Below are 25,287 nucleotides of genomic sequence, written 5' to 3' on the forward strand. Positions count from 1 at the left end.
TTTTGTTCTTTCTGGAAGCAAAGCTGGCATTTAATGTATTACCCTGAAAAAAAAAATCCCTAAAGCTACCTGTAGGGAAATTCATACCTCCTTAGACCAGCCAGGAACTTGGAGCTTGAATCAAGGCTGCAAAAGAACCAAGTATAGATGCTAGCAGGAGCAGCAGTACGTCAAAGGAATCTGGTATTGTAGACTCCATCCTTCATCCCAGGAACATCATGCCTTGGGATCAGAGATAGCATTTGGAAGTCTTACATCTTCACTTCTGTTATTGGTAAGTTAAAGTAGAGATTAACAGCAAAATCTTACTCATCTAAGGAAAGAAACACAGGCTCAAAAGTGAGATTTTATTCGTATTTGTTACTTATGCACAACCCGAAGTATGATAAAACTGATAAAAACAGCCTAGAATAGTGTTTACATCACTAAATTCAATTCACATTTTGTCCATAAGATATCAAAAGGAAAATTACAACATTGCAGGTTCAGAAAAACAGGTTGGCTACTATGACTGAAAAATCTACACTATCTTCACTGTTCACAACTGATTGCTTGTTTAATGCTTATTATTTAAAATAAGCACAAATTACAAAATTTCAGACACACCCAACTTCTGTGCTCATAAAATATATCTTCTGTCATATCAAATTTCAGTAGATTGGAAAGAATTTTCTGTTGAGACATTTCATTTCAGCACGTATCAAAAGAACATCAAGAGTGCTCTCACCTATGCAGTGATGTAACACTGAGGTCCCAGTTGCACCTTCAGCTACCTCCCCAAAGAATCATTTTGCAGGCCACTGTGCAAGCACACCATGATGGTAAGGACAAGCCATCTCCAACAGAGTGATGAAAGCCACCATCAGGCTACAGCCTAAATTCTGTCCTCCCTGGTGGGCATGCAGACCTCAGACTCCAGGACACAAAATAAAGCACCCTTCAGCTCTGCATTTTAAGGCAAAGACAAAACCAGCTCCAAGTGGGATGGCAATCAGCAAGTACCTTCAGCTGCCCCTGGTTACCAAGAGCCGTGGTTGCTCACCACTATGCAGAGATTGGTCATACTTTGTGTCATAAATTTTAACACCAGCCCTGAGGCAGCATGTTAACCTTCTACCATAAAGGCAGCCACCAAGGATTGAAAAATCATATGCAGATTAAACAGCAATGCAGTAGCCAACAGTTTGCATGCAAACATTGTGTTAGACTGTTACATTCTCAGGACTAAAACTGTTAATGGTGTAAACACAAGTTAGATAATCACCTTCCATTTCTCTTTTTATTTTACATACTTCTTTTAAGAACAGATGGGGGGCCTCACAGAACAAAGGAGGTTTACCAAATGTTAGACCTGGAATTACACAGACTTCTGACACTTACCAGATTAAAACTGTAATCTGGTAAGGAAAGAAATCTTCCCCTGCTATGAATAAAATTTAAAAGCCTCATTAGGCAGAGCAGCAGCCTGACTCTTGGTCCAGAAAAAAAAAAAAAACCCACAAAAAAAAGCCCCAAAACAAAACAAACTATTTTAATACTGTACGGCTGATAAAAAAAATGGAAAACAAGAAAAACAGAGACAGTCAAAGCGGACTTTATGGGAACAACTATGCCTAGGAAAGGACTAAGAAAGTGAATGTGTATATATATATATGGCATAGTACCTCAACAGCCATCAAAACTGCTTTAACTGTCCATGTTTTATCCATGGGATGTACTGGGAAAGAAATACATTCAAAATAAGAGTTCTGAGTCAATATGCCACACAACTACACATGTACAAATCAACAACAACAGAACTTATTTACACACATTTATACCTACAGGCATAAAGACCAAGTTTAATACTTGTGAAATGTATCCGATTGCTAGATCCAGACTGTTCCAATCTTTAGCAACAGCAGTAGCTTTTCTGCACTGCAACAGCTACAGGATTTCCATCAGGTCTATCCTGCATCCAGTTCATCTTATTGTAAGACTGAAAAGCTCTACAGGTATTTTCATTTCCATTTATAACAGGGACATGCATCTGCTACCCAGCAGAGACCCGCCCCCCCCAAACACTCTTCCCAGCAAGCAGCCAGCAACTCAGAGCTGGTACTGTTACAGACATATCTGTCTGCTTACCAAATGTTCTTTTTGGATCATGTGGGCTCATTCTTCAAAGTATACATTTCATCATATGCTACATTTTTAAGATAAAAAGGAAGACAGTATAAAATCAATTCTGTATGCATAAAAACTTAAGCCCAGAAGTGGTTAAAAATAGACTAAGGTGGGCATAATTAGTACCTAATAAAAAAGCTAAAGGTCACATTTATGGAACTCAACATTTCACTCAGCCAAACAGTTAACTGCCCTCAAAGACCAACAGCCAGACCAATTCACAAGTATCTAAGTTGTTTACATAATTAAAAGAGTAAGATGTAAAGTCAAAAAAATATATTTTATCCCTTCAAGAGCAGGAAAGTAAAATAAAATGCTGGTTTTGTAACAGTGCAACAACTGCATCATATTTTGCACGCAGCACAAGAGTTGCTACATTTAGTGGCACTTAAGTATTATGCAGTAAATACTGAAAGTAAGACAAGTTTCTGATCTGCATAAGCATAATCACATCATTACTACCAGAGTTGCTAAGCTACAGCATTCTGAATAATACCAATTCAATTTTAGCACTTCCCTCACTAGCCTTAATACATGTCAATGTCCTGCTTTACATCTTGCTAACAAAGCAATCACTGAAGCCAAGTGTTTAATGTAGTTGCCAGCAGGCTTGGACCACGTTCAATCTGACCAGTCGTTCTCATCAAACTCGGAGTCATCGTCAGAATCGCTGTACTCCACGGCAATGCGCCTCGACAGGATGGTGGCCACGTCATTGCCAACGGGCTCGCGCTTCGCCTCCTGCTCACGCTGCTCCTGCACCTTTTTCAGCTGAATTCCTGCAGACACAATCACTCTCAGACAAAGTTTTCCAGGCAAGAGATTTCGTATTTGACACTGTTATCAGTGAGTTTGTTGTATTCTTACAAAATATTCAGGAAGAAGGAGGGGGAAAAAAGAAAGCAAGCGTTGAGAGAAGAGAGCCTCCTTGAGCAAGGAAGAGGGAAAGACAAAAAAGGCAGATGGGAAATAATTCTCAGAGACTGAATACTTCTGGACTTCTAAAACTGTCAACAATATGTTGAAGCTAAATATTCAAGACTGTATGGGTCATTTTGATCTGAAGATGAAAGTTTTTAAAACTGTATTTGGAAAAAGCATTAGACTTACAGCTCCATATTGTAAGCGAGGTCAGGAAGAGCCATAAGTCACTGGTTAAAAAAATCAGTGGGCTGAAGCCTGGTGTTGGGTAATTCAGTTCTTCTGAACAGAAGCAAAAATCCATGTACATGTACTGGCACTTTACATAATGAACACAAGTGCTGTGTTCATTAGATTATGCCCACACAAACACTAGAACATGCTTGACAAAGCTGTGTAGCTTCAGGTGCTAGGAAGTGATCCAACCTAATGGCTGAAAAATGTCAGAACAGGTGTGTGGTACTTGTGGTTAGTGAAATCTTCCCAGCTGGGAAAAGAGGCCACAAACCCATTTCAGTGGAAAACACTGTGCTCTCACTGAAAAAAAATGGAATACTTCAAACCCTGTGTGCACTTACCCATCCTGATGGCAGCCAGCAGATCACTCCGTGCATCACTCATCGGTGCCTGCTTCGCCTCCGACGCTGGAGGAGCGTGCATGGGGGAGGAAGAGAGGGATGCACCTGCAGCAGGAGGGCCTGGAGGGGGAGGAGGTGGGCCAGGAGGAGGAGGAGCAGTGACAACAAGCCCACCAGAAGGAGGAGGATGAGTAGCTGCGTATGTAGAGCCAGTCACCAGTCCGGAATGGGAAGGTGGCACAGGAAGCTGAAGGGGACTAACAAATGCAGTTTGTGCTGAAGGAATCATAGGAGGGGGAGGAGGAGGGGGAGGACCTGTAGGATTGTAATAATCCACCATCTGAGCTGGGAGCATCCTATATAAAACAGAACAAAAACATTTAATGCATTCAAAGTTAGAACTTCCAAAATTATTGTCCCTTAACCTGTACTCATCTAACCTCAGGTAAAACAAAAATCAAAAGTAATTTAAACTGGTGTCTTAAATATGCAAGTGATTATACATGTAAGAATTGTCAAATTGTCGAATATTGCTGATTTATTGAGATTTAAGACAAATGTTGAAGTTAAAGGCAGTGTCCTTTCAGCACACTACAAAGTGAGCTTCTTTATCTTAACTCTCCTGCCCAGTTAAGTATGAAGCTGCATTTCTTATTAAACATCTACTCTGTGGGACTGTAAAGTGCAAAGTCTTTCAAGAAGAAGGGACCAAGAAAACTGCAGACTACACCCTTCAATTCCATAGAAGGTCAAGAGGTAATAGAGGATGCAAACATGGAGAAAAATGGAAAGTATGAAAGGAAAGATTTACCCATGGGTAAATGTATCTCATGTGCTTCTGTTGTGTTGTTTTTTTCCAAGTTTTAAAAGTTTTTTAAAAGTTTTTTATGGTTTTTTGATGTTTATATATTTCTACTGGAGTTCTCACACACTGTTTATGTAAATAATGATTGTTTTGTATTTTTTTTGTGGGAGGAGAAAATCGATAGACTGTTAGTTTGACTAGTGTAGCTGGAGAAGTAGCAATTTCATCCTCCAATTCACTGTCACTTTTAGAATTTTATGTATTGTGAGGTCAGAAAAAAAAGCTACTTTTTTGATCTTATGTATTGTGATATATGTATTGTGATATATGTATTGTGATATATGTATTGTGAGGTCAGAAAAAAAAGCTACTCTTTTGATCTTAGCGTGAGCGCATTAGTTATTTCGTACTGTAGTGCGACATGCTTCTTCAGTCAAACTTATCAGTTTAAATACCATTTAATTAAATTGATACATTTGATCGATTCTTAAAATAGGAGGCACAGGGAAGAGCTCATTTCTTTGTTAAAATGTCATTGAAAGAAATCTTAATCAGAAAAAGAGAACTGGTAAGAGTTAAGAAGTAGGTAAAGAACTAGATACAGGAGAGAGGAGTTGAAGCAAAGCGACTGATGACACTGAGTGACACACACATGCCAGTGGTATAACAACTGCAATACCCTGACAATGGTCATGGACCTGAGGATTAAGCCCAGTAGTGTCATACACAATGGAAACAACAGAGAAAGGGCAGGCGGCTGGAGCAGTCACTCCTAACTGAGTCATCTGCAGCACAACAGCCATGAATCAGGCAAATGCTAACCCAGGATGTATCAAGCAAGGATGACAATCTTGGCTTGCATAGTAAAAAACAACACAGGCAAGAATGACTATAACTTTCCTGGGGTTACAACTTGAAAGTTTAAGCTATTTACACAAAAGAACAGACACAGGCTCATTATAAAACAGATGTTTTCTTGCTACAGGAGAACTAGAACTCTGAAGCAAGCCCTCCTTCAGAATGCATTCAGGCAAAGTATCAACACAGGCGTTCGATAAATCTCTGTCTTGAATTAAAAAGTGGCATTCCTCCTGGGACAGTACGGAATTTGTGTCTGAGGAGACCCCTTCCAATTCTGTCACAAGCTTCTCTAAAAAGGTCTTTTAGGGATTTCAGGGATGCAACAAAGACTGCCAGATTAATCACAATCAACAATACTCTTTCTGCCCATTTCCTGAAGTTTAAGATATTATCCAAATTATCCTGCAACTACTTTCCACTTTAAAGGAAAATTATCCCTTCTTCAATATTGTATTAGGCACCCTTAATATTTTACAATCATACTGACTCCACCAATACACACTTCATTCAATACAAACTTGGTTATTTCTGCTTTCACTATTTCTTCACTTAAATTCAGTTCATACATAGAAATTATGCCAATTTTCTTCTGTCCTCACCAGGGAGGTAACTAATGTATTTGGGGTTTTTTTCTTTGATGCATTACACATTACGATAGCTATGAAAAACATGCATTCCTCTGGTTTTGCCAAGAATCCCCTAGAATAAATCAGACTTACCCATATTCTGCTGGTACCACAGGTACTGAGCTGTGCTGGCCATCTGAAGGCTGGGGTGGAGGCGGAGGTGGTTGCTGAGGTCTGTTTAAAGTGGCGTGTCGGACAGTAGCGGAGGGTGGTCTGTATTCATGCTCATGGCTTTGGGATGCTGCCATGTACTGTGGACCATCTCCTGCTCCATAGGAAGGCATTGCTATCTGCTGATGGAGGGAATGATTCGGAGTAGCAGGATAAGAATAATCTGTAACATCGGATGCATGGGATCTAAAATTAAAGTAAATTGATGCAGAAGAGCAGATTATGTGAGTGTAACAGGGCATTACCTAAATAACTGACAAAAAAAGCTAAAAAGAAAACAATCAGCATTATTTTTCTTGCAAGATGATTTCCCGATTTATCAAGTACCACTCCCTTTAAAGTCCACAGAAAGCACAAGAATTTTAGTAGCCATAACAAAGCTTATGGTTTTTGTCAATGATTTTGACAGTCCATTGTTTGAAATGGCAATACTTACCAGCCTGCCTCAAGTTAACAATGGCAGCAGAAAAAGAAAAGCAATACTACAAGCACTTGCAATTACGCAGAAGAACATATTTTACCAATGCAGAGAAAATCAATTTTCAAAGTTAGAAAATTCTTTTTATTTTGTTTGCACAATTAATTTTGTTGGAAAGGCTTAAAGGAACTGGGAAATGTAAGTATTAGTTGAGCAGAGAGTTCATAAAGATACAAAGTCTAGGATGTTCTGTCAAATAAGCCCAAGAGAGGGAGCAAAAGGATCTTTTCATCCCATTACTGTGAAGACTCGTTTTAGTAATGAACAATGGTGCAGCCTGGTTTTTAGTGAACACAGTGAACTGATGCACTTATCTGTGAGACTGGAAGCAAGGTAAGCAACAAAAAGCCAGGGCTTTGAGCAAAACAAAAAAACAAACCCTTTGGGCATTTTGTCCTCTTTCATGCTTCCTGCCTGTTCCATTTTCTTTGCGTCACTCATGAACTCAATGCCCATTTTCCTTCTCTCCCACTCTTCTTTTCTTGTTCTTACTTTTCTCACATTAATTTGCTGGTTTCTGTTTGGATTCAGCTTGTGTTTCTCTCTCTAAAGTACAATAAGTATAACAAATGCATTGTAAATTGCCACAGTCCAAACACCGGGATGTCAACATTTAATCCTTAAGTCTTACAAGTAGCAAACACAAAGAAATATGACCTTTTTTTTTTAACTTTGGCAGTAGGGAAAAAAAGACAGCATAACCAAATACACTTTCTTGGGACGTGACTTACAAAACACTGCTCATGCAGTAGCTGGCAGCATGAAAACGTATCTCAAACCAGTACATATTTCTTTACGTATGGGGTTTTTTTTATAGCTTAAGACTACTCCAAGGTGATAAAATAGAAAGCCCTCTCTCCACCTCACTACCATTCTCAGAATCAACCCTTTATGGATGTAAAACAGATTTCAGGATTCAATCTCAGATATTTGATTCACTGAAATGTAAAATACTCCATAATTTATAAAATATAAAAGGCTTATGTAAGTACAAGGTATCTGTCACACAAACAACATCAAAATCCAACACAGACACATCCCTACGATTTCTGCTTAAAAAAATCCCACAGATTGCAAATACTACATATCTGCAAACAGCCAAATACATGTTGACATTGCTGGGAGATAAAAACAAATCAATTCAATATGATAATTTAAACTTGGGAATCCTGGAAGCAAGGTGTTAAATCTGAAAAAAAAAAAAAACAAAAAAAAAAAAACAAACAAAAAAACCTCAAAAAGTGTGAACCTGAACTCCTGATGAAAAAATCCACAGCTTTTACTAGATCGACCCATGTAAAGCTTTGTCAGTCTGCAGTGTTTCATTAAGACTAACAGGAAACAAAGTTTTGCATTAGAAACTGTAAAATAAAACCAACCAAACGACAGCTTTTAGACAGGGAGGGAGTCTAAATACATTTTTGAAAGACCAATCTCAATATCAAGTATTGTATTTCAATTACAAGTTCATTACTTTTCACTAAAACCACAACATTGCAAAGTTCTGAGCCAATTTTTTTATTTTAAATTAATCTCCTACTGGACAGTGGACTAAAGGTATCAGTCTACATTCTTGCAGTGGTAGCTGCCTCCTCAACCTAGCCATTCAACAATTTAAACACTTTTTCCAGTGGACCCTATTTATTTCTATGCTTATTGTTAGTACTTAATCACAACAGACATAGGAAATAAAGTAAGTGGGAAAATCCTCTGGTGAAACCAGCTTAGTATAAAAACCGATACTTCAGTGCACATCAGGTAACTCCCACTGAGCTCAAAGGGAATCTCAGTCAATGATGATGAATTCTGCTGCGTATCTCTAAGCAGAGATTTTTGTTATTTCAAGCAGTAACATCTCATCTGGTTTTGCAGTTTGGTTTTTAGACTAATATAACATCAGAAACCTGAACTCTTCTTCCACCGAAGCATTCCTTACAGGCAAAAGTATTCTTGACTGAATAGATCACAGAAAAATATTTATTAAGCTACCAGCAGAGCAAACAATAAACTAGACACTAAGGAAGAGCTACTGACATTATCTAGTAGAGGCTTAAATGCTTTGTAACTACAGCTACTGAAGATGAAATACAAAGCATGCAGCAAACACTTCTTTCTCTGCAATATATAACATTAAGATGACAAAATGCTCATGTGAAGCTGAGGAAGAAAAAATCATTATGGAATCTGTTATGTCATTTACGCTTTAAAATAAATTTGAAAAGAATGTTTTACACATGCATTGTATGTTTTGTCTAACTATTCCCGTTCTGCAGAAACACCTAATTCTACTCAGTATTGCTGAACATACAACTGTGGTATAACAAACAGCTTTGCTGTAAACAGACCTAGTATCTGGGGACAGTGATCCCTCGGAAGATGCTCCATGGTACACACTTTGAGACAACCTGTTGTCAGGTCTAAGCTCTTTGTCATATGCCATCATATTCCACTCCTGGCGTCTGTTCCTGGCTTTTCTAACCTTTTTCACCTCACGGGTGGTGCCATCTATACGCTTTTGCTCCTAATGTCCAAACAAAAGAAATAAAGCATGCAAAGAGAGAGAAAAAAAGGAAAGGGAAAAAGCTGGTTAAAATGTAGTTAGAGTGCATGAAAATAAGACCAGATTTACAGATGAAGCCAAGTCTTCATAAAATTTCTCTGCACTAAAATAATATCTCCTTACACTATGAACCTCATTAGTAGCAGGACTTTTGATTTGCCTTTGTTCTGTAAGGACGCATGTGCTACCGTGATACCAATCTTATGGTTTTCCTAATACAAAAATGTGACCAATTTTAAAAGCCAGAAAGTTGATTTTCTTCTGATATCATGTCTTTTATTTAGACCACCCTGAGGCACTTGTAATATTCATCTCCTGAAAATCAAATTTCTGAGAATGTTAAATAAGCTCAGGGCTATTCTGGTTATTCATTATGGTCACAATCAACAGGGCCAAGGGAAATATGGAGAAATAAATTTCTGAGAATGTTAAATAAGCTCAGGGCTATTCTGGTTATTCATTATGGTCACAATCAACAGGGCCAAGGGAAATATGGAGAAATTGGACACACTTCCCTAGTCTAAGAGCAATTATTTTTGTTTGTTTTAACTTCTTCTCCCTTCTTAGCAATAATTAACTACCAAAATTCCTCCTAGTTTCTCCTCATCATTGATATAAAAATGAATTACACTAATTCTCTCTGCAGTGAGTCAGTAATACTCAGGCCAGAAGTATGGGCAAGACACCTTGATAGGTTCATGACAAACTTGGCTGCTTTAATCTTTCAATATAACATCAGGCTCAACCAGCTGTCAGTGTTTATCATACCTATTTGTCTTTACCTCACCGATAGCAAGATCTCCTAATATTGGGACCCAATACTTTCACACTGTGGAAATGTTGTACTCACCTACTTCTGACTACTCAGTATGAATATGAAACTCATACTGGTGCTTCAGCACAAAAAATGAACAAGATTGCTCAATTCAGACTGAGAAGGGTCTGCGACTCCTTTTCTCAGTATTCATGAAAGCATAGGGTTTTTTTTTTTCATTCAGCTCTAGATCCCACACCTTAGAATACATGTCTGATCTATTAGTAGGTTGGTATTAGGCTTTTGGCTGCTAGAAAAATAGCTTCTCAAGAAAGAATTATATTGCTATTCTGAGAATGCAGTCAATGAATTACATTGAGGGAAGAGCTTGGTCAAATTGTGGTAGACAAGCCTTTTACTGGGGAATCTAGACCCACAAAATAAGGGAGAATAGTTGGAAAGTTAGCTCAACAAAAAGTTCATCACAGATGAACACAGGTTTTTTACTCCAACTGTCGAACAGCACTGAGTAAGTAATTTTGAAATAATGTGTTTGGCATTCCGTAAGTAATAAAAAACTAACAAATGGTTTCCTTGTCCTTGTTTTGGTTCTCCTGCTCATTCATGCATGTTTGCATGAGGGACCTTCTGACCTTGCTAACATTTAGAATGACAGAAAAGATTTCTTGAAGTTCAACACCAAATGTTTTGACAAATCTTGCTCATTTCTACAGCAAACAGATTTTTGGTCTGATTTATGTTAAATATCAATGATCATCTTGGTTCTTAAGCAGTTCTCCCAAAATATTTTTCCTCCACTAAGTTTTCTGGGAAGACAATCATATTGATACAATTCCTGTACAATCATGAGTGCTTACATGACTGCTTACAGTTACTGCTTACTCTTTAGAAGTTTAAAGAGATCATCTTTTTTTTTTTTTTATGGAAAGGTAAATACATATGGATGTATAAACAACAAAAAATAAGCACAAAGCTTAGCTGGTTTTAATTGGATCAGATTTCAGCTGGACAGGTTGTTCCAGATCAGCATCTGTAAGCATGCTTGAATCCTTTTTACTCAAGCAGTTACTAAACACTGCTGGTAACAATATTTTGATTAAATATTATATCAATACATCTCTAAAATATTAAATTTCTTCCAAAAGTGGGGCAGCACTATTACTAGCAGCTGACAAAGCTACATGTACCTCTAAGAATAGTTCTAAGTTGTTCCACTAGCAGTTTCATTCCTTTGACAATGGTGACAGCTCTAGCTTTACTACCAAGGGCAAAGACGACAGAGTTTTAGGGGAGCTGAAGCCTTCCTAGATAATTACAGGTGGAAATATTTCTCAGAAAATTAAAGTAATATTAAGAGGAGTTACATTTTCTTAACTAACTGTAATAGAAGCTGTGGCAGACAAGTGGGTGCTGTAGATTAAGGCAGAAAAAAAGTCATTCATGTTGGCAGGAAATTATTTCAGCAAACACAAAACATATTAAAGCCTTCAAACAGGGTTGAGTTAATTGTAAGTTTGATATATGCATCAGGAATTGGCAAAAGATATTTTAAGCATCTTAATAAAGAATTAAGAGCTAGTAATAAAAAGCAGCTTCAGCAAGTATTTGCAGTACTTTCAAAAAAAAATGGAAGCACAAGCCTAGAGTATTTTCCTGACCACAAATTTATAAAATCCTATAAAAACATAAGTCATCAAGAATGATTTCTGAAATACAAGCTTTCCAAGTTTAAAAATTTTACTTGCTTGTATAGCTAATTATTCTCAGATAAAAAGACAGCACAATAAAGAGCAAATTAGAACAGCTTATCCTTTGTTTAATCACAACTGCTCTACCTACTGTCATTCAATTTGTAATACTACTGGTACATACCAAGTCAAAACTGCACTGAACTCTCAGACACTGATCTATGGAAAGTAAAAAAATAGACTACACAGATTTTAAACTTGAAGAATTAAAATTACATTTTTCTTCAGAAAAAAGTTTGCCTGAAAGAGCCAAATCAGAGGAAGCCTGTCAGATATTTTCAATTAAACTGTATACAGAAACAAAAAGCATGATCTTTGAGGCAAGAAAATTAAACAGTTCATAAACCTCCTGCTGCAACAGGTCAAGCACTTAGGGCAAATTATCAAAATTATACTGGAAAAGTGATTCTCCTGATTCTCTGGTGCAGGGACTACTCTCACATTTCACCAAGCACCTAAAAAATTGAGGCTAAAAGTTAGCTGTATTTGGTCAGCTGAGTAGAATGGCATTTGGATATCTAGCTTGTACTTTGTTAAACAATACACATTTATTTCACCTGCAGAGTTTCTCAACAACTATCAAGTTTTGTGCTTCTGTAGAGCACAAACTGAGTAAAGGATTCTCATTTAATAGATTGAAAATTTAAGTTCAGCTATCAAATTGTTAATAAACACTCTGGAATCATTCCTGGTTACAGCTACTATAAGGACAAGAACAAAAGAAAAAGGACATTTGGTTCAGCAACCTGTGGAACAAAGTGTGCCTGGGAGACATCTTATCCAAACCATCCCGCTCTCCAAAGGACACAGATCATGAAATGCATGAAAACCATCTTCTGGAAAGCTAAACCTGAGATTTCTTTCCATCACAAAATTAACTTTATCCATGCAAACTCAAGTCTATGCTGCTTTCTTCGTAGTTGGACTTGGCATATATTTAATCAAATAACACTTCAGCTAGAATTTATCAAGGGGTATTTCTGTGATGTACAGCTATAATCAGACATTACTGGAATTGAGCATATTTGTATTTGTAGACTGCAATAAGACAATTAAAATCTACAAAAAATATACCATGGATGGAAATAAGCAGGATGTGTTGCCTAAGTTAAAGTCTAAAAGTAACTTTTATATATAAAGTAGTTTTGTAGAAATCATTCTATAGGAATAGAGAAATGCTCAAGTGATTTTATTAATTCCTATAAAACCATGTCTAGTTTTCCTTTAAAATCAGAATGGAAAAAAAGGGACACTGGAATGGAAAAAACACTTATTCCAATTCCTTTCCTCTCCCATTACAGTGTCTTTTTCTGGAGCATAACAGGGCCATTTTTCTGGGTACCAATAAACAGATACTGGCAAAAGATTCAAGACAGCATCTTGGAAGATAACCACAGCACTCCTAAAATTCAATTTGCTGCCTTCTTAAAATAGACAGGATAAGCTGTAAAAATAGAATGCACTAAATCTACAGCCACACAAGGAACTATCTTTCCATGCACACAAACTAAGTACAACCTGGAAATTTTTATGTTCGGACAACTGCACATAAAGTTGTAATGCAAAATGTGCCATAATGTTTCTGCTTTTACCTTTTGTCTCCTCTTTTCTTTTCGCTTATCTTCAGTATCTTGTAACATTTTTTCTTTCCAAAGATCAAAAAAATAGGAAGGATCAGTATAGAACTTCAATCCATCTTTCTTATCATCCCTGGAAAAAGAGCAGAAGAAAAGCTAAAAATACATGAATTAGTATGTTTTAAATCCAGAAAACTTAAATTTGATGATCATCCAAGCCTCAAGTTGATCAATAACAACCCTTACTAACTGGATGTCCATGAACAAATAGCATCACTGTCTGTAGCAGCAGAAAAAACACATCCCTTGGCCATAAATCCTACACAATTACCTTCCAATTAAAAATTCTTAAAAATTAAATACACTGCAAATGCTGTGTTATACTATTATTAAACAATAAATAAATTATTTATTGCAGATGATGTTTTATCAATCTTGAAAAATCAAATCTCAATAATCAATGTAGCTTTTCCCTTCTGCATACAATTAGGAAATAAAGGGCAAAGTACAAGAAGGTAAACAATCAATATTTTCCTTACCTATAAGGTGAAAGAATATTCAGAGGTGGTGGTTTGTCACTTTGATTATAAATATCAGCCACCGGGTTTGGAATGCTGTTCTTTGAAACTACCTGCTGGTCTTGAACTGTTGAGCTTTTGAATGCTTTTTTCATGTTGATGTCCTGTAAGGATACTGTTAGAAACAGAAATGCATTTACCATAGGTCTGAAACGAATGGAAAAGTGGATACACTTTTCACTAATCCATTTTTCACTAATAGTGAATCCATTTTTCACTCATTTTTTAAAATATTTTCAGCAAGTTAACAGAAAGACAGGTTTTCCCTTAGTGGGTAATCCTGACATTTAAGCGTAAAGGCATGTAAGAATTCCCATAATAAAAAACATTTAAATCTCACTTGGTCCAGAATCTCACTTAAAATAATGGGACCGTGGACTGTATCTTGGAAGATGATGCAAGAATGCATCATGGACCGTGGACTGTATCTTGGAAGATGATGCAAGAATGCAGATGTCCAACCATTTCCCCTTTTTGTAAGATTTACCCTGGAGTTCTAACAGCAGAAACACTGGCTGCAAGACTGAAACACAAGGTCTGGTATTCCTCTGACAAAGTGTGTTTTATAACTTTACCCTCTTTCAACTCCCATATAACGAAACCCTCCTTGCTTTTAAGTTTTGCTCATGTCTCTACAGAGAGAAATACTTGTACTCTCATACTTTCATTTTATCTTTCCACATACACAGCTCTGGGGGAAATGACACCAGGCTTTTCTTTCTTTTCAAATGAAAGGTTGAAGTTGGTTTTAATTGTTCCTGTCACTTTTACCAAGACTTTCTTTCACTCTTAATACAAGTTTTCATGAGATGCAGCAATCATTGTTAAAGAAGCTCCATTTAAAGGCCAATCACAATTTAGAAGTGGCAGTAAGCTCTTGAGATCATCTTCCACCGCTAAGCACCTGAAATACAGGTTTTAGACTGCAGTTGAAGAGGATGTTGAAGTCTTCACTGGGTTGTCTACAATGACACTGACCACTCCTGGATTCGATCCAAGTGTTTTATAAGAGTGTAAGCTGTAGGATTTGTGCAAACAAAATGCACCGGCTTAGTCTCCTTTTATTCCCATTGACATTTCATCTAATACTTCTTGCCCATTCATCCAATTTATTGAGTCTCAAGAACAAACTGAGAGAAATTTCACAAGGTAAATTAACAGTAATGGCCAAAAATGTAGTATACTGATGACCTGAAAAAAGAAAAAGGGATGCAATTTTACAATGTTATTGTCTGTCATGATGGACACCAAATCCCACACAGACTTCTCTGCCCAACTATTTTTGTTATCTGTGCTGAGGACTTGCTTCTCACTCCTACAATTACTTAGTTTCTTATGTAACTCCTACAATAGCACAAAATTTAAAATAGAATATTTAATGTCTAATACTCGTTCCCCAACTCATATCATCTGAATTATCAAAACATCATTTCTGAAAGTACTTTCTATTTAAATCTGCCTGTAAGTAAAAGGTATTTCAGACAGATTTTTTACATGTATATATCTGAATTGTTTCATTCTTGTTTGATGGAAGACATTCAAAAGAACAAAAAAAATTCTGGAGATTTTTTAGAATAGGTTATTTACATAGTTTTTAAAACTGAACCTCAATTATTTTAAATTTTTTAAAACTGTAGTTTTTTTATATATAAAATATTTTTATATACACTGTATTAGTTATAGCTAAGAATATAAGAAATCACTGATGCAATCAAATCTGAAAGGCTTTTTAAAACAACTTTGCAATTGACATTTTGCTTAAATGCCGAAGTTATCCAGAAACATTTCATTTCTGACAGCACAATGAATTATTATAAAGACTTCAACTTCTACAGTGAAAGAGCTAATAAAATTTACTACTGACACTAAGGTGACAGCAGTTTGTATATACAGCTTATTAATATGAAGCGTGATTAGCAATGCAAGAGTAACAACTGCTGTCAATTTAAAATAAACACTGATTAAATTCTCAGTCCATACACAAGTTTCCCCTTCCAAAAGATTGCTTTTAATTATTCTCCAAACTCTGAAAACTAGCTGGGTGGTACTGTATAACATTAATGAGACAGTAATGAGGCATTAAAAAAAAAAAAAAAAAAGAGGGAAAAAAACCACAAACCAGCAAAACCAAGATGAAAATTGTCCCTTCCAAAAGCACAGTATATTAATATATCATCTAGCTTGCTCATAGTACCAATACAATATACCTCAAAAACTAAGCTGAATAGTGACCCCATAGGCGCTTATTTTATTTTCCCATAAAGCTCTTGACTCCTAAGGCAGCAAGATGCAGGTGCTTGTACCAAAAAATCAGAGTGGTTTAGTTTGGAGGGGATCTTAAAGATTATCTCATTCCAAAACCCCTGCCATGGACAAGGACACCTTTCACTTAACCAGGTTTCTTTGGAGATAGGGTATGTACAACTTCTGCGGGCAGCTGTGAAAGTCTAACAGTTAATATGTTCCAAAACCATAAAATGATGACACGTAATAATTTCCAGACAGTAACCAGCTAAAAAAATGAAGGCTAAATATTACACCATGACACTATTAAATATCAACAGTAAAATTTAATATTGGCACTAATAATCAGCACTATAAATATATAATCCACAAAAATCTGAATGGCACGTGAAATATATAAGCCATATAAACAGCACTATTGAATAGCTCACAAGTAGCATTAACTACTAGTGAGCCAATATTATACTACTGTACTGATATAAAAAGCTTTTATATTTTAGTAAATGTCAGGAATCATCTAAACAGAAAGTACAGGCATTGGCTGGCTCAGACATGTAGCATGGAGGCCAAGATGCACATTAACAGCTTTTAAAGCTAGACAGAGAAATGCTTTATCTACCCAAATAAGTGTTTTCAAACAATACAATGATGTTACTTCAATCCTTTGTTTTTACTGTGTATTTATGAAGTGAATGACCCAGCTCAAATAAGCTGGGGAATATTTTTAAAGCGGGAAATATTTTTAAAGGAAATGCAGTTTCTAGTGAGTAGAATCCCCTAAAGAATTTCACCTAGTTGATCCAAGCACAGTGCCTTGTTTAGATACAAAGTACTTTAAGATCTTTGATGACCACAGAACAGACTAATGTACTAATGAAGTCTGTGATTACCCTACTCTGAAATTGATAGGGACACCCAGTGTCTCAAACTTTTTCCAATATTCTGACTTACTCCCAGTAAGGTCTGTATTTATTAATTTATGATTTACTACACTCACAAACTCAAAGTTTTCCTTGTGAAAAAGGCAGAGTAATAGCTCCATTACTACAGAGGCTTCTTGACTCAAGTACACTTTCACTTGCTCTGCTAAAGTGATTATTCCCAGCTTGCCTTACTGAGACAACAAGATGAAATATCGTTACAGGATTACTTTGAAAAGACAGAGGTTATTGTGCAATTAAATACTGTGCTCTTGTCAACATCACTTCTGGCTCAATGCTTTCATGCAATTACCTACCCTCTTCCACTGTTGAATCCAGCTGGGTGACTTTGACAGCAAGGCGATCAATTCTGTCTTGGAGGGAATTTGCTCTGATGTAGAAGCTGTTGGCCTCATTAAACAATTCACCAAATATGTCTTCAGCATGTTTGCCTGTGTAAGAAAATAGACAAGGAAATCCCTTTGCTAGTGGCTTACAAAACACAAGAAAAATGGCTTCAATATCATGAAGTATAATAAAACACAGTAACTGTAGGATTAGAACAGTGCAGTTTGTCATTCAGCAAAATTTGGGGCAACAGATTTGCACAAAAAAAGTCAAAGTATACCATAAATTCTGCCTGAAGTGTATTCTTCTGGACATCCTGGTTAGCAGTCTTCTTAAAAACACAGGGAGACGTACAAAATCTAATCCTTCTGTAGCTGAGATAGTGCCAACTGACATAAACTGAACATTAAAACCTGCCTCTGTGATGAAAAGGCTTGAAGTTACTGCAGTCAATAAAAGCTTCTGAAGTAGATTTTGAAATTAAAATCATGCAATCCATAGTAGCACAGGCCAACATCAAAATTAAAACAGCGTTATAAAAACAGCAGTCCACTTATCTCTACAAATGCTGACTGCAAACATTGCTGTCCCTGGAGTCATTTGAGAGAGGGTCAGAGGCCATGGACCACATTCCCCCATGGCCACAACTGGACTTGGTGCACAACCTTTTTAGCCTCCCTTTCACCTGCCATATGCTCTCAATCACTGTGACAGTGGACAATGCAGTCCAGATCACCAAATCACAGAATCAATTACATTGGAAAAGACCTCTGAGATCACTGAGTCCAACCTATGTTCAGACACTATCATGTCAACTAGACCATGACACCGAGTGCAACATCCAGTCTTTCCTTAAACACCTCCAAGTCATGGTGACTCCACTATCTCCTAGGCAGCCCATTCCAATTTCTAATCACACTTTCTGTGAAGAAATTCCTTCTCACATCCAACCTAAACCTCTCCTGAAGCAACTTAAGACTTTGTCCTCTCATCCTGTCATGTGTCACCTGGGAGAAGAGGTCAACCCCCACCTGCCTACACTCTCCTTTCAGGCACTTGTAGAGAGCAATAAGGTTCCCCCAAGCCTCTTTTTCTCCAGGCAAAACACCCCCAGCTCCCTCAGCTACTCCTCAGACTTGTGCTTCAGACCCTAAACTGGCTTTGCTGTCCTTCTCTGAATCCACTCCTGCATCTCAATGTCTTTCCTGAACTGAGGGGCCCAGAACTGGACACCGTACTCAAAGTGTAGCCTCACCAGTGCCTAGTACAGATTTGCAGCCTCAGGCCCTTCCCTGAAAGTACTACAGTTGACAGAAGGTGCCACATGATAAACCAAATCCCTCCCTGATGCACAGATCATTGTGCTTGGCCATTCCTCTCCCAGTCCTTCCACAGGACTAGGCATACTCATCCACAGTTTGACTCTCTTCGTGCCCAAGTCCACAACTCTCATCCACTCCAGATCAGTGGTTCCAGATCCCCAATTTAATAGTTTGCCTGGCCCAGAACTTCCCCTACAAATTTCAGATTCCACCCAAACTCATTGCTCCCGCTCACTGAACTGATGGTCCCTCCTACCCAAATACTGATATTTTATTTAAGATGTCTCCCTCTACAATTTCTGCAGCCCAACCCCCTCAAGAAATCCTTGTGGAAAGAAAAGTCCTGCCTCCTGCACTTAGCAATGCTTTATAAACAAAAAAAATTTTAAAACCCTACTTCTGAATTAAGCTCATCTTGTTATGACCTGTATCAAGAAGAGTTTGAAGAGCAGAAATGGAAGGGGGAGAGAAAGTAAAACTATCCAAATAGTTGGAAGAATATGGAATATGTATTAACCACCTAAATGGCAGGGACTTCCAAAGCAGCCATTATTGACATTTTACGTTGGTCCAATAAACAACCTTAACATTTTACAAAGAAAAGTAGAACTACAATGAAAATTTCAGTTAAGATTCCATTCTGTGGACATCTGGATATAATAACTCAGTGTAAAAAAAATGGCCCCACTTAGGAAGTCAACAGGATAATTTGGCCCTTTCTTGGTCACTTACCTGGGAAGGGAGAGAAAACAACAACTAGACTAAAACATTCTCTGAAAACACTGTGAATCACAAGAATAAAAGTGGTGGCCATTGAATTAAGGGCTTTACCAGTAACAGTTTTCATTACTATGTGTAAGATCAGCCAATAACTAACCCAAAAAGTTAGGATATGTCAGTGTATAAGTTATGTCAGTGGATAAGAAAGGTATGCTATCTACCTGCTCCTAATCTCCTCCCCCTCCAAAACAAGTCACACACAAGCACAGAATAGCTGAAGCTCAGAATCATCTGGTCCAATTCCCAGCTCAAAGCACAATGAGACAGGACTCTGACCAGCTGGGTTTTTGAACACTTGCAAGGATGGAGGCTCCACAACTCCTCTGGGCTACCGGTGCCAGTGTTCAACTGCCTTCATACTAAAAATGTTCTCTAAGGGTTCCCAGGAGCTAGGTGAAATTTACTTATAATCCCCACCTGATTTAGTTGCTTCAAATGAAGATGTTATTCCAAGCTATGGAAAAAATAAGCTTTTCAACTCTTCAGCTAAATAAAGCAGTTATTACATTCTTCAGCCACCAGTATTCAGAGCTCAATCAATTTTAATAGATGTTAGTTTATGTTAACATATTGAAATCAGCCTGCTGAGAGAGGACTGCCACATCCTAGGATTAAACAGATCACCCCTGGAGAAGTCAACGAGATGGATGTTTGTCGGTTATCTTTCAGAAGGCAAAGTGGGAGCATACTTCTTTTTAATACTTGATTTTTTTTCAACGCATGCCAGCCCAGAACATGTGAAAGACAGATTGTCAATCTCCTGTCTGTGAAAACAGTCACATGGTGAAGCAGTATTGGACATGCTGTTGTGATTAACATGATGCAGTAAGTTTTAGAAATAAAATAATACTTCAAGTGTTTTCTATGTCGCCATTGTTTAAATTAGATCTTTAATGTAACAGAAATAAGCAGGAAAAAAGCATGTGTCTTTCAATTTAAGAGCAGATTTTGGTACTGTAAGACAGTAATTTAAAACCAACAGGTGTTGCCCAACATGTGGCCAACCTGTACATTAATTAAAAAACCCATCTAAGAAATCATGCAGCCTTTCCTTCTAAGGCTCCCTCCAACTACGTAAGACAGTGATTCCATGGGTGGGTGGAATCACTGTAACTGGATTAACTAGAAACCTAAGAATCATGCTTTAGCACTCCTCTTTTTTTAAAGATGCAAAAGTAGTAGGCTGTTACTGACTAGGTCTTGATTGCCATCTTCTTTCTCACAGTACCATGATACTTAATGGCAAAAAAGCAACCTTTCCAACCCAGCCAGGTTCAGCAGTACTACAGAGGAAAGTGACACAGAGGTATGCAGTGTGCTTCAGGCCAGCATGAAAACGAGTGAAACCGAGCCAATGGCCAATCTACCCAAGAAAATACTAGGAGGCAAGTTGGTGGATGCTGTTCTCTACATTAAGAAAATTGTCTTCCAAGTCTCCACAGATTACACTTCCTCCATGCCACTTAGAGGTACGAGCTGCAAATGCACCCTGTTTTTCCCCTCCAGGAGATTCTTTCCTCCCAAGTAGAGGTGAATCCACTAGACAAGATCTTGCCTTACATAAAGTGCACAGGTTCATACAGACTGCTGCTCACTCTGCCTGTGCTCTGAGCCAGCTAGCTGGAAATGAACCCAAATCTGAAAAAAATAATACAGAAAAAGGTCTCCTGAGAGCACGTTCCCTTTGGATAGGAACTTGTTCACATCTCCCAAAACGAGCAGAGGCAGAAGCAAGCCAAGTTTGTATGCAAGAGTACAGACCTGCCAGTTTTTAAAATCCACACTGAACTCCCAGTGCAACACTAAAAAACCAGTGTGATTGCAAGATAGACTTGAACTTGCTCGCACTATGCCTCAAGCTGTGGGAACACCAACCAGCCCTGATGCAGTCAGCAGGACATACTACTTCAGCTCCAGCACAGCGTTTTTCTGTGATCACTTCCTTGCTCACAGATGGCTCAAAAGACAGGCAAAGCAATGCTGTCTGCAGAAAAAGCCCTCTGCAAACATGACATATTTCAGACCGTGCATGAGAATATGGTGGCACATTTCACTTGTTAAATACCACGCATTCATCTGTTAAGACTAAGGACACATCATTTATTTGCATAGATCTTTAACTTGACACTAACAGAACTTCAGGGGCTGTCTGCAAAGACTTGAGATGACCGTATAAATCCACTAAGGGAAAAGTGACGGATATGAATATGAGCAGTCAGTTCCTTAGCAACAATCTTAAGAGGATCTAAATACACTGTATAACAGATTAGCCCCAAGACCAAATCTGGATAAACGAAGTCGTACACATTCCTAGCAAGTCAGACAAGTAAAAAGTGTATTTTCCAGACTTGGACAATCATAGCACACCAAAATGAGGTCTTATCATGTCTCCTTCACTATAATTAGAACATTAACTATTCTTACTTCTCTGAAACTTAAGGATGGTGCTACTAAGCAGTTGTCTGAGAAAACAGCAACTGAAACTCAGTGACAATACCAACATAAAAAATCCAAATAATATTAGGCACTAACTCATCAGCTGCCTTGCAATCTTATCTGAAAATAATAATTCAATGCTTAGCAACAATCAAAATTCTACAAATTCCTAGGGCAATGATGATAAAACAGAAGTCTGTTTTGAATATGGCCTTAAGTCCTCAACACTTCACCTTAAAAAACCCAGAACATACCCTAACTTACATATCCAAAGCAAAAAAAACAGTGATCAGAAATACAAAATGGTTTCTATTCAAAAAGATCAGGATGCTTCAACCTGGAAAAGACATCACCAAGAGAATAGGATAAAGACTTAATAAAATCACAAATTATTATGGAAATGCACAAGTTGAAAGCACCTTTCATTATTTTTCATCACACCAGAATGAGAAGGTATCAGGAGGAAGTATAGGTCAAGTTCCATTGTGGGACATTCTGCCACAGGTCATTCATTGGTCAAGAAGAAGGTGTAATCCCTATTTCAACAGATCTAAGAAATACCACAGATGATATTTTACAAATGCTCATTACATAGGATGATTCAGATGGACCTCCAGCTCAGAAAAATCCCTAAATCCCTGACTACTGCAAAGAGGAAATGCTGTGTTTCTTGTCCTCTTTCCCTAAGCAAAGGCTTTTTCCTATCATCATGAACTGAACACCAGTGGGCCCCATAGTCTGAGCTCCATACAGACTCTCAGTTTTAAAACCACGTCCATTTACAAAGAGAAGCAACTGATGAAGCAGTAATTTCTTTTCTAGGAGTAGCGTTATCAGCATAAACAACAGCTGCTGATTGTTAAAGACTGTCTGAAAAACATCTCTTATCCCTTTCATCAAAAATATTGTTCATCTTGCAAACACTCCAGTCATGCTTCTAGAACTGCTAGTGGTGGTGTCACCTGACAGGTGCGGTGTGTAGGCTACTCTGTACAGAGCTGATGTTAGCCTGCCTCAAAAGTAGCCTGCAGGATTATTCAGTAAATGGCATCCTTTCAATGTGCTTAATTTCATTCATATGAACTGAGCACACACATATATAAAAGAGAAGGCTTAAGAAATACTAGCACACTACGAAAAACTAAAATTTCAGTCAAACGTGCCATCTGATGCCAAGAGGCGGAAGAGTTTGCTGGGATAATCCTGTAGAACTCAAGTGCTGGTCTTGTTTCTTCCACTGATTTCTCCCACCTCAGAAAAATTTCCGGTCTTCTATGCTCCTGTCTTTTGGTTGGGGCTTTTCTTGGTAGTGTTTCTTTTTTCCTGCTTGTTTGTTTTTTTGTTGATTTGTTTTTTGGAGTGGGGTTTCAGGGTGGGGGGGAGGGTTGGGTTTTTTAATAAACTTCAAAATATAGAAAAGCATAATGGCAATTATTATTATAATACATAAATGGTAATGTCCTATACCATACTTTTGCTATTTAAAACAATCCATCTCAAAGGTTTTCATCGTGAATCAAATTCTTGCAGGAAGTTACAGATACTTACTTAAGCTGCTTAGCTGGCGTATGATAGCAGCAAGGGTGCTATTTGTTACACATTCCAGTTCACTTGTAATTCCCTCTGGCAGAGCTCCTCGGCAGAGATGCCGTGGTTCAATGTTCCTTTTCACCAAAGGCATGGCTCACAATCTGGAATTTACAAACAAATATATATGACATTTACAGAAATGAAATTAAGAGCTCTGAATCAAAGTAGCTTTCAGGCTTTTTTTCTCCAAAAAGTACTTTACCTTTCTTCTTTTAAAGCCTTGCTTCAGCCTTCCCACTGTAAGGCACTGTCCAATTCCTACTGGGGCACTGGAGCTGTGCACTCATGCCAGAATATGACAAGAGCACTGCAGAGCAGCAGAGAGTAAATGCAGTATAGGTAATGTAGGCTTTTTGCCTTAGATTTGGTACAAGATTTACTGTATGCACAGACTTGTGCTGCAGTTCCAGAATCACTGGACTTCAGTGCACATTTGCATTTAGAAAAAACTGGCAGTCCCCACAGGAGTGGCAGGAAAGGTCACTGTCTGGAGCAGGCTGGCATCTTGCCTTGGCAAGCTGGCCACCAAGAGACCGACCAAGCACTACAGCCCCCAATTACATCAGACACCGACCTACCCCAGCTCTGACAGTTTTCAGTAAAAAGTATAAATTCGTCTGACACGTAAGGGCAAGTGCCTCTCAGAATTAGGCTGCATGAGGAAGAAGATGGTTTTCCACAGGTGGAGCTGTATGGCATTCTGAATGGGATAAGGGCATTCAACTGAACAGCTTTTGGGAACATGCCAGATACAGGAAGACATTTATCTGAGAAAACTAAGGTTGCCAGAACCGGTTTTCTTGCAAAAATGACATTAATGAGGATGGTGTCTTGGTTCCAGCCCAGACCAAGGGGAGGAGCCAAGGTATTGTTTTATTTGATACCATCTCACATCATTGCCAGGGGCAGGGAAAAGGGATTCCTCTCTCATTTCCAAGAAGCAGTGCATTCCTCTACAGTCAGGAACAACCTGGCTTCTGTCATGTCAGGCTCTGCATTTTTTGAGCATTTCTGCACGTGAATCATTCTCTCTTTTTATATGCTTTTCTTATTAATATTGTTGCTGCTACTGTTTGTTTTCTTATCTCATTTCTGTTTCCAGTAAATTGTTCTTATCTCAAGCTGTGATCTTTGCCTTTTATGCATCCAGTTCTCCTCTCTGGCTACCTGGGGGGTGGGGGGCAGGGGGCAGAAGAAGGGGAGGAAGGGGAGTGAGCAAGTGACAGTGTGGTTTGGAAAGTCTTGGGAGGAGAACTAAATTGTGGAGTACCATTCCTAAACCACAACAGATGGGGAAAACAAAAAAAGAGATCTCAAAGCATCACAAAAGGGCACAATGGCATAGAAAACACTGGCCTGCAGAGAGCAGCTTTAAGAGCAAGGATGCCCAAATGAGACAGAATTCTCTCAGAAGGGAAGCAATGTAAAACAAAAACAGTTTTCTTTAAAACTACATAAACACAATAGTCAACTATTACATTTTAACAGCAACAATTCAATGTCCATGTACTACTCATGAATAATATTCTGTTTAAAACTATGTGGCATGGAAATTTTCTGGAACAAGAAGTTACATTATTACCAAGGACACAGCTCATTTGGAAAAGACTTAGCTGAAATTTCTTTTTTACCATACTAAAGCAATTAAAGTAGCCTTTCAATTTCTCTAATTAAAATCACATTAGTAAATTTAAAAATCCTTTTGTCTTTCAAATGTTGCACAGTAATTTTTGCAGTGACTTCTGCCTGAAAATTTAAAATATTTTATTCTCAAGAACATTTCTAAAAGCTTAACAGCCTTCA

The 25,287-nt window shown here is 37.9% G+C and overlaps 1 protein-coding gene across 3 annotated transcripts in view; it reads right to left on the minus strand.

The window, feature by feature from the left end:
* Window positions 1–333: 333 nt before the first annotated feature.
* Window positions 334–25,287, minus strand: part of WASF3 (WASP family member 3) — a 65,855-nt gene continuing 40,901 nt past the window's right edge. For 2 of the 3 annotated variants that reach the window (XM_068181240.1, XM_068181241.1), the window contains 8 exons: window positions 23,443–23,585; window positions 17,326–17,460; window positions 13,806–13,959; window positions 13,282–13,399; window positions 8,952–9,127; window positions 6,051–6,314; window positions 3,666–4,021; window positions 334–2,945 (listed from right to left, as the gene is read on the minus strand). In XM_068181240.1, the coding sequence (XP_068037341.1) occupies window positions 2,788–2,945; window positions 3,666–4,021; window positions 6,051–6,314; window positions 8,952–9,127; window positions 13,282–13,399; window positions 13,806–13,959; window positions 17,326–17,460; window positions 23,443–23,575 (1,494 nt within the window). In that variant the 5' untranslated portion in view covers window positions 23,576–23,585 and the 3' untranslated portion in view covers window positions 334–2,787. Of the gene's footprint in view, window positions 2,946–3,665; window positions 4,022–6,050; window positions 6,315–6,985; window positions 7,153–8,951; window positions 9,128–13,281; window positions 13,400–13,805; window positions 13,960–17,325; window positions 17,461–23,442; window positions 23,586–25,287 lie in introns of all 3 variants that reach the window. The other variant, XM_068181242.1, reaches the window with a different exon arrangement.

This window comes from Anomalospiza imberbis, chromosome 2 (assembly GCF_031753505.1).
Source record: "Anomalospiza imberbis isolate Cuckoo-Finch-1a 21T00152 chromosome 2, ASM3175350v1, whole genome shotgun sequence".
NCBI lineage: Eukaryota > Metazoa > Chordata > Aves > Passeriformes > Viduidae > Anomalospiza > Anomalospiza imberbis.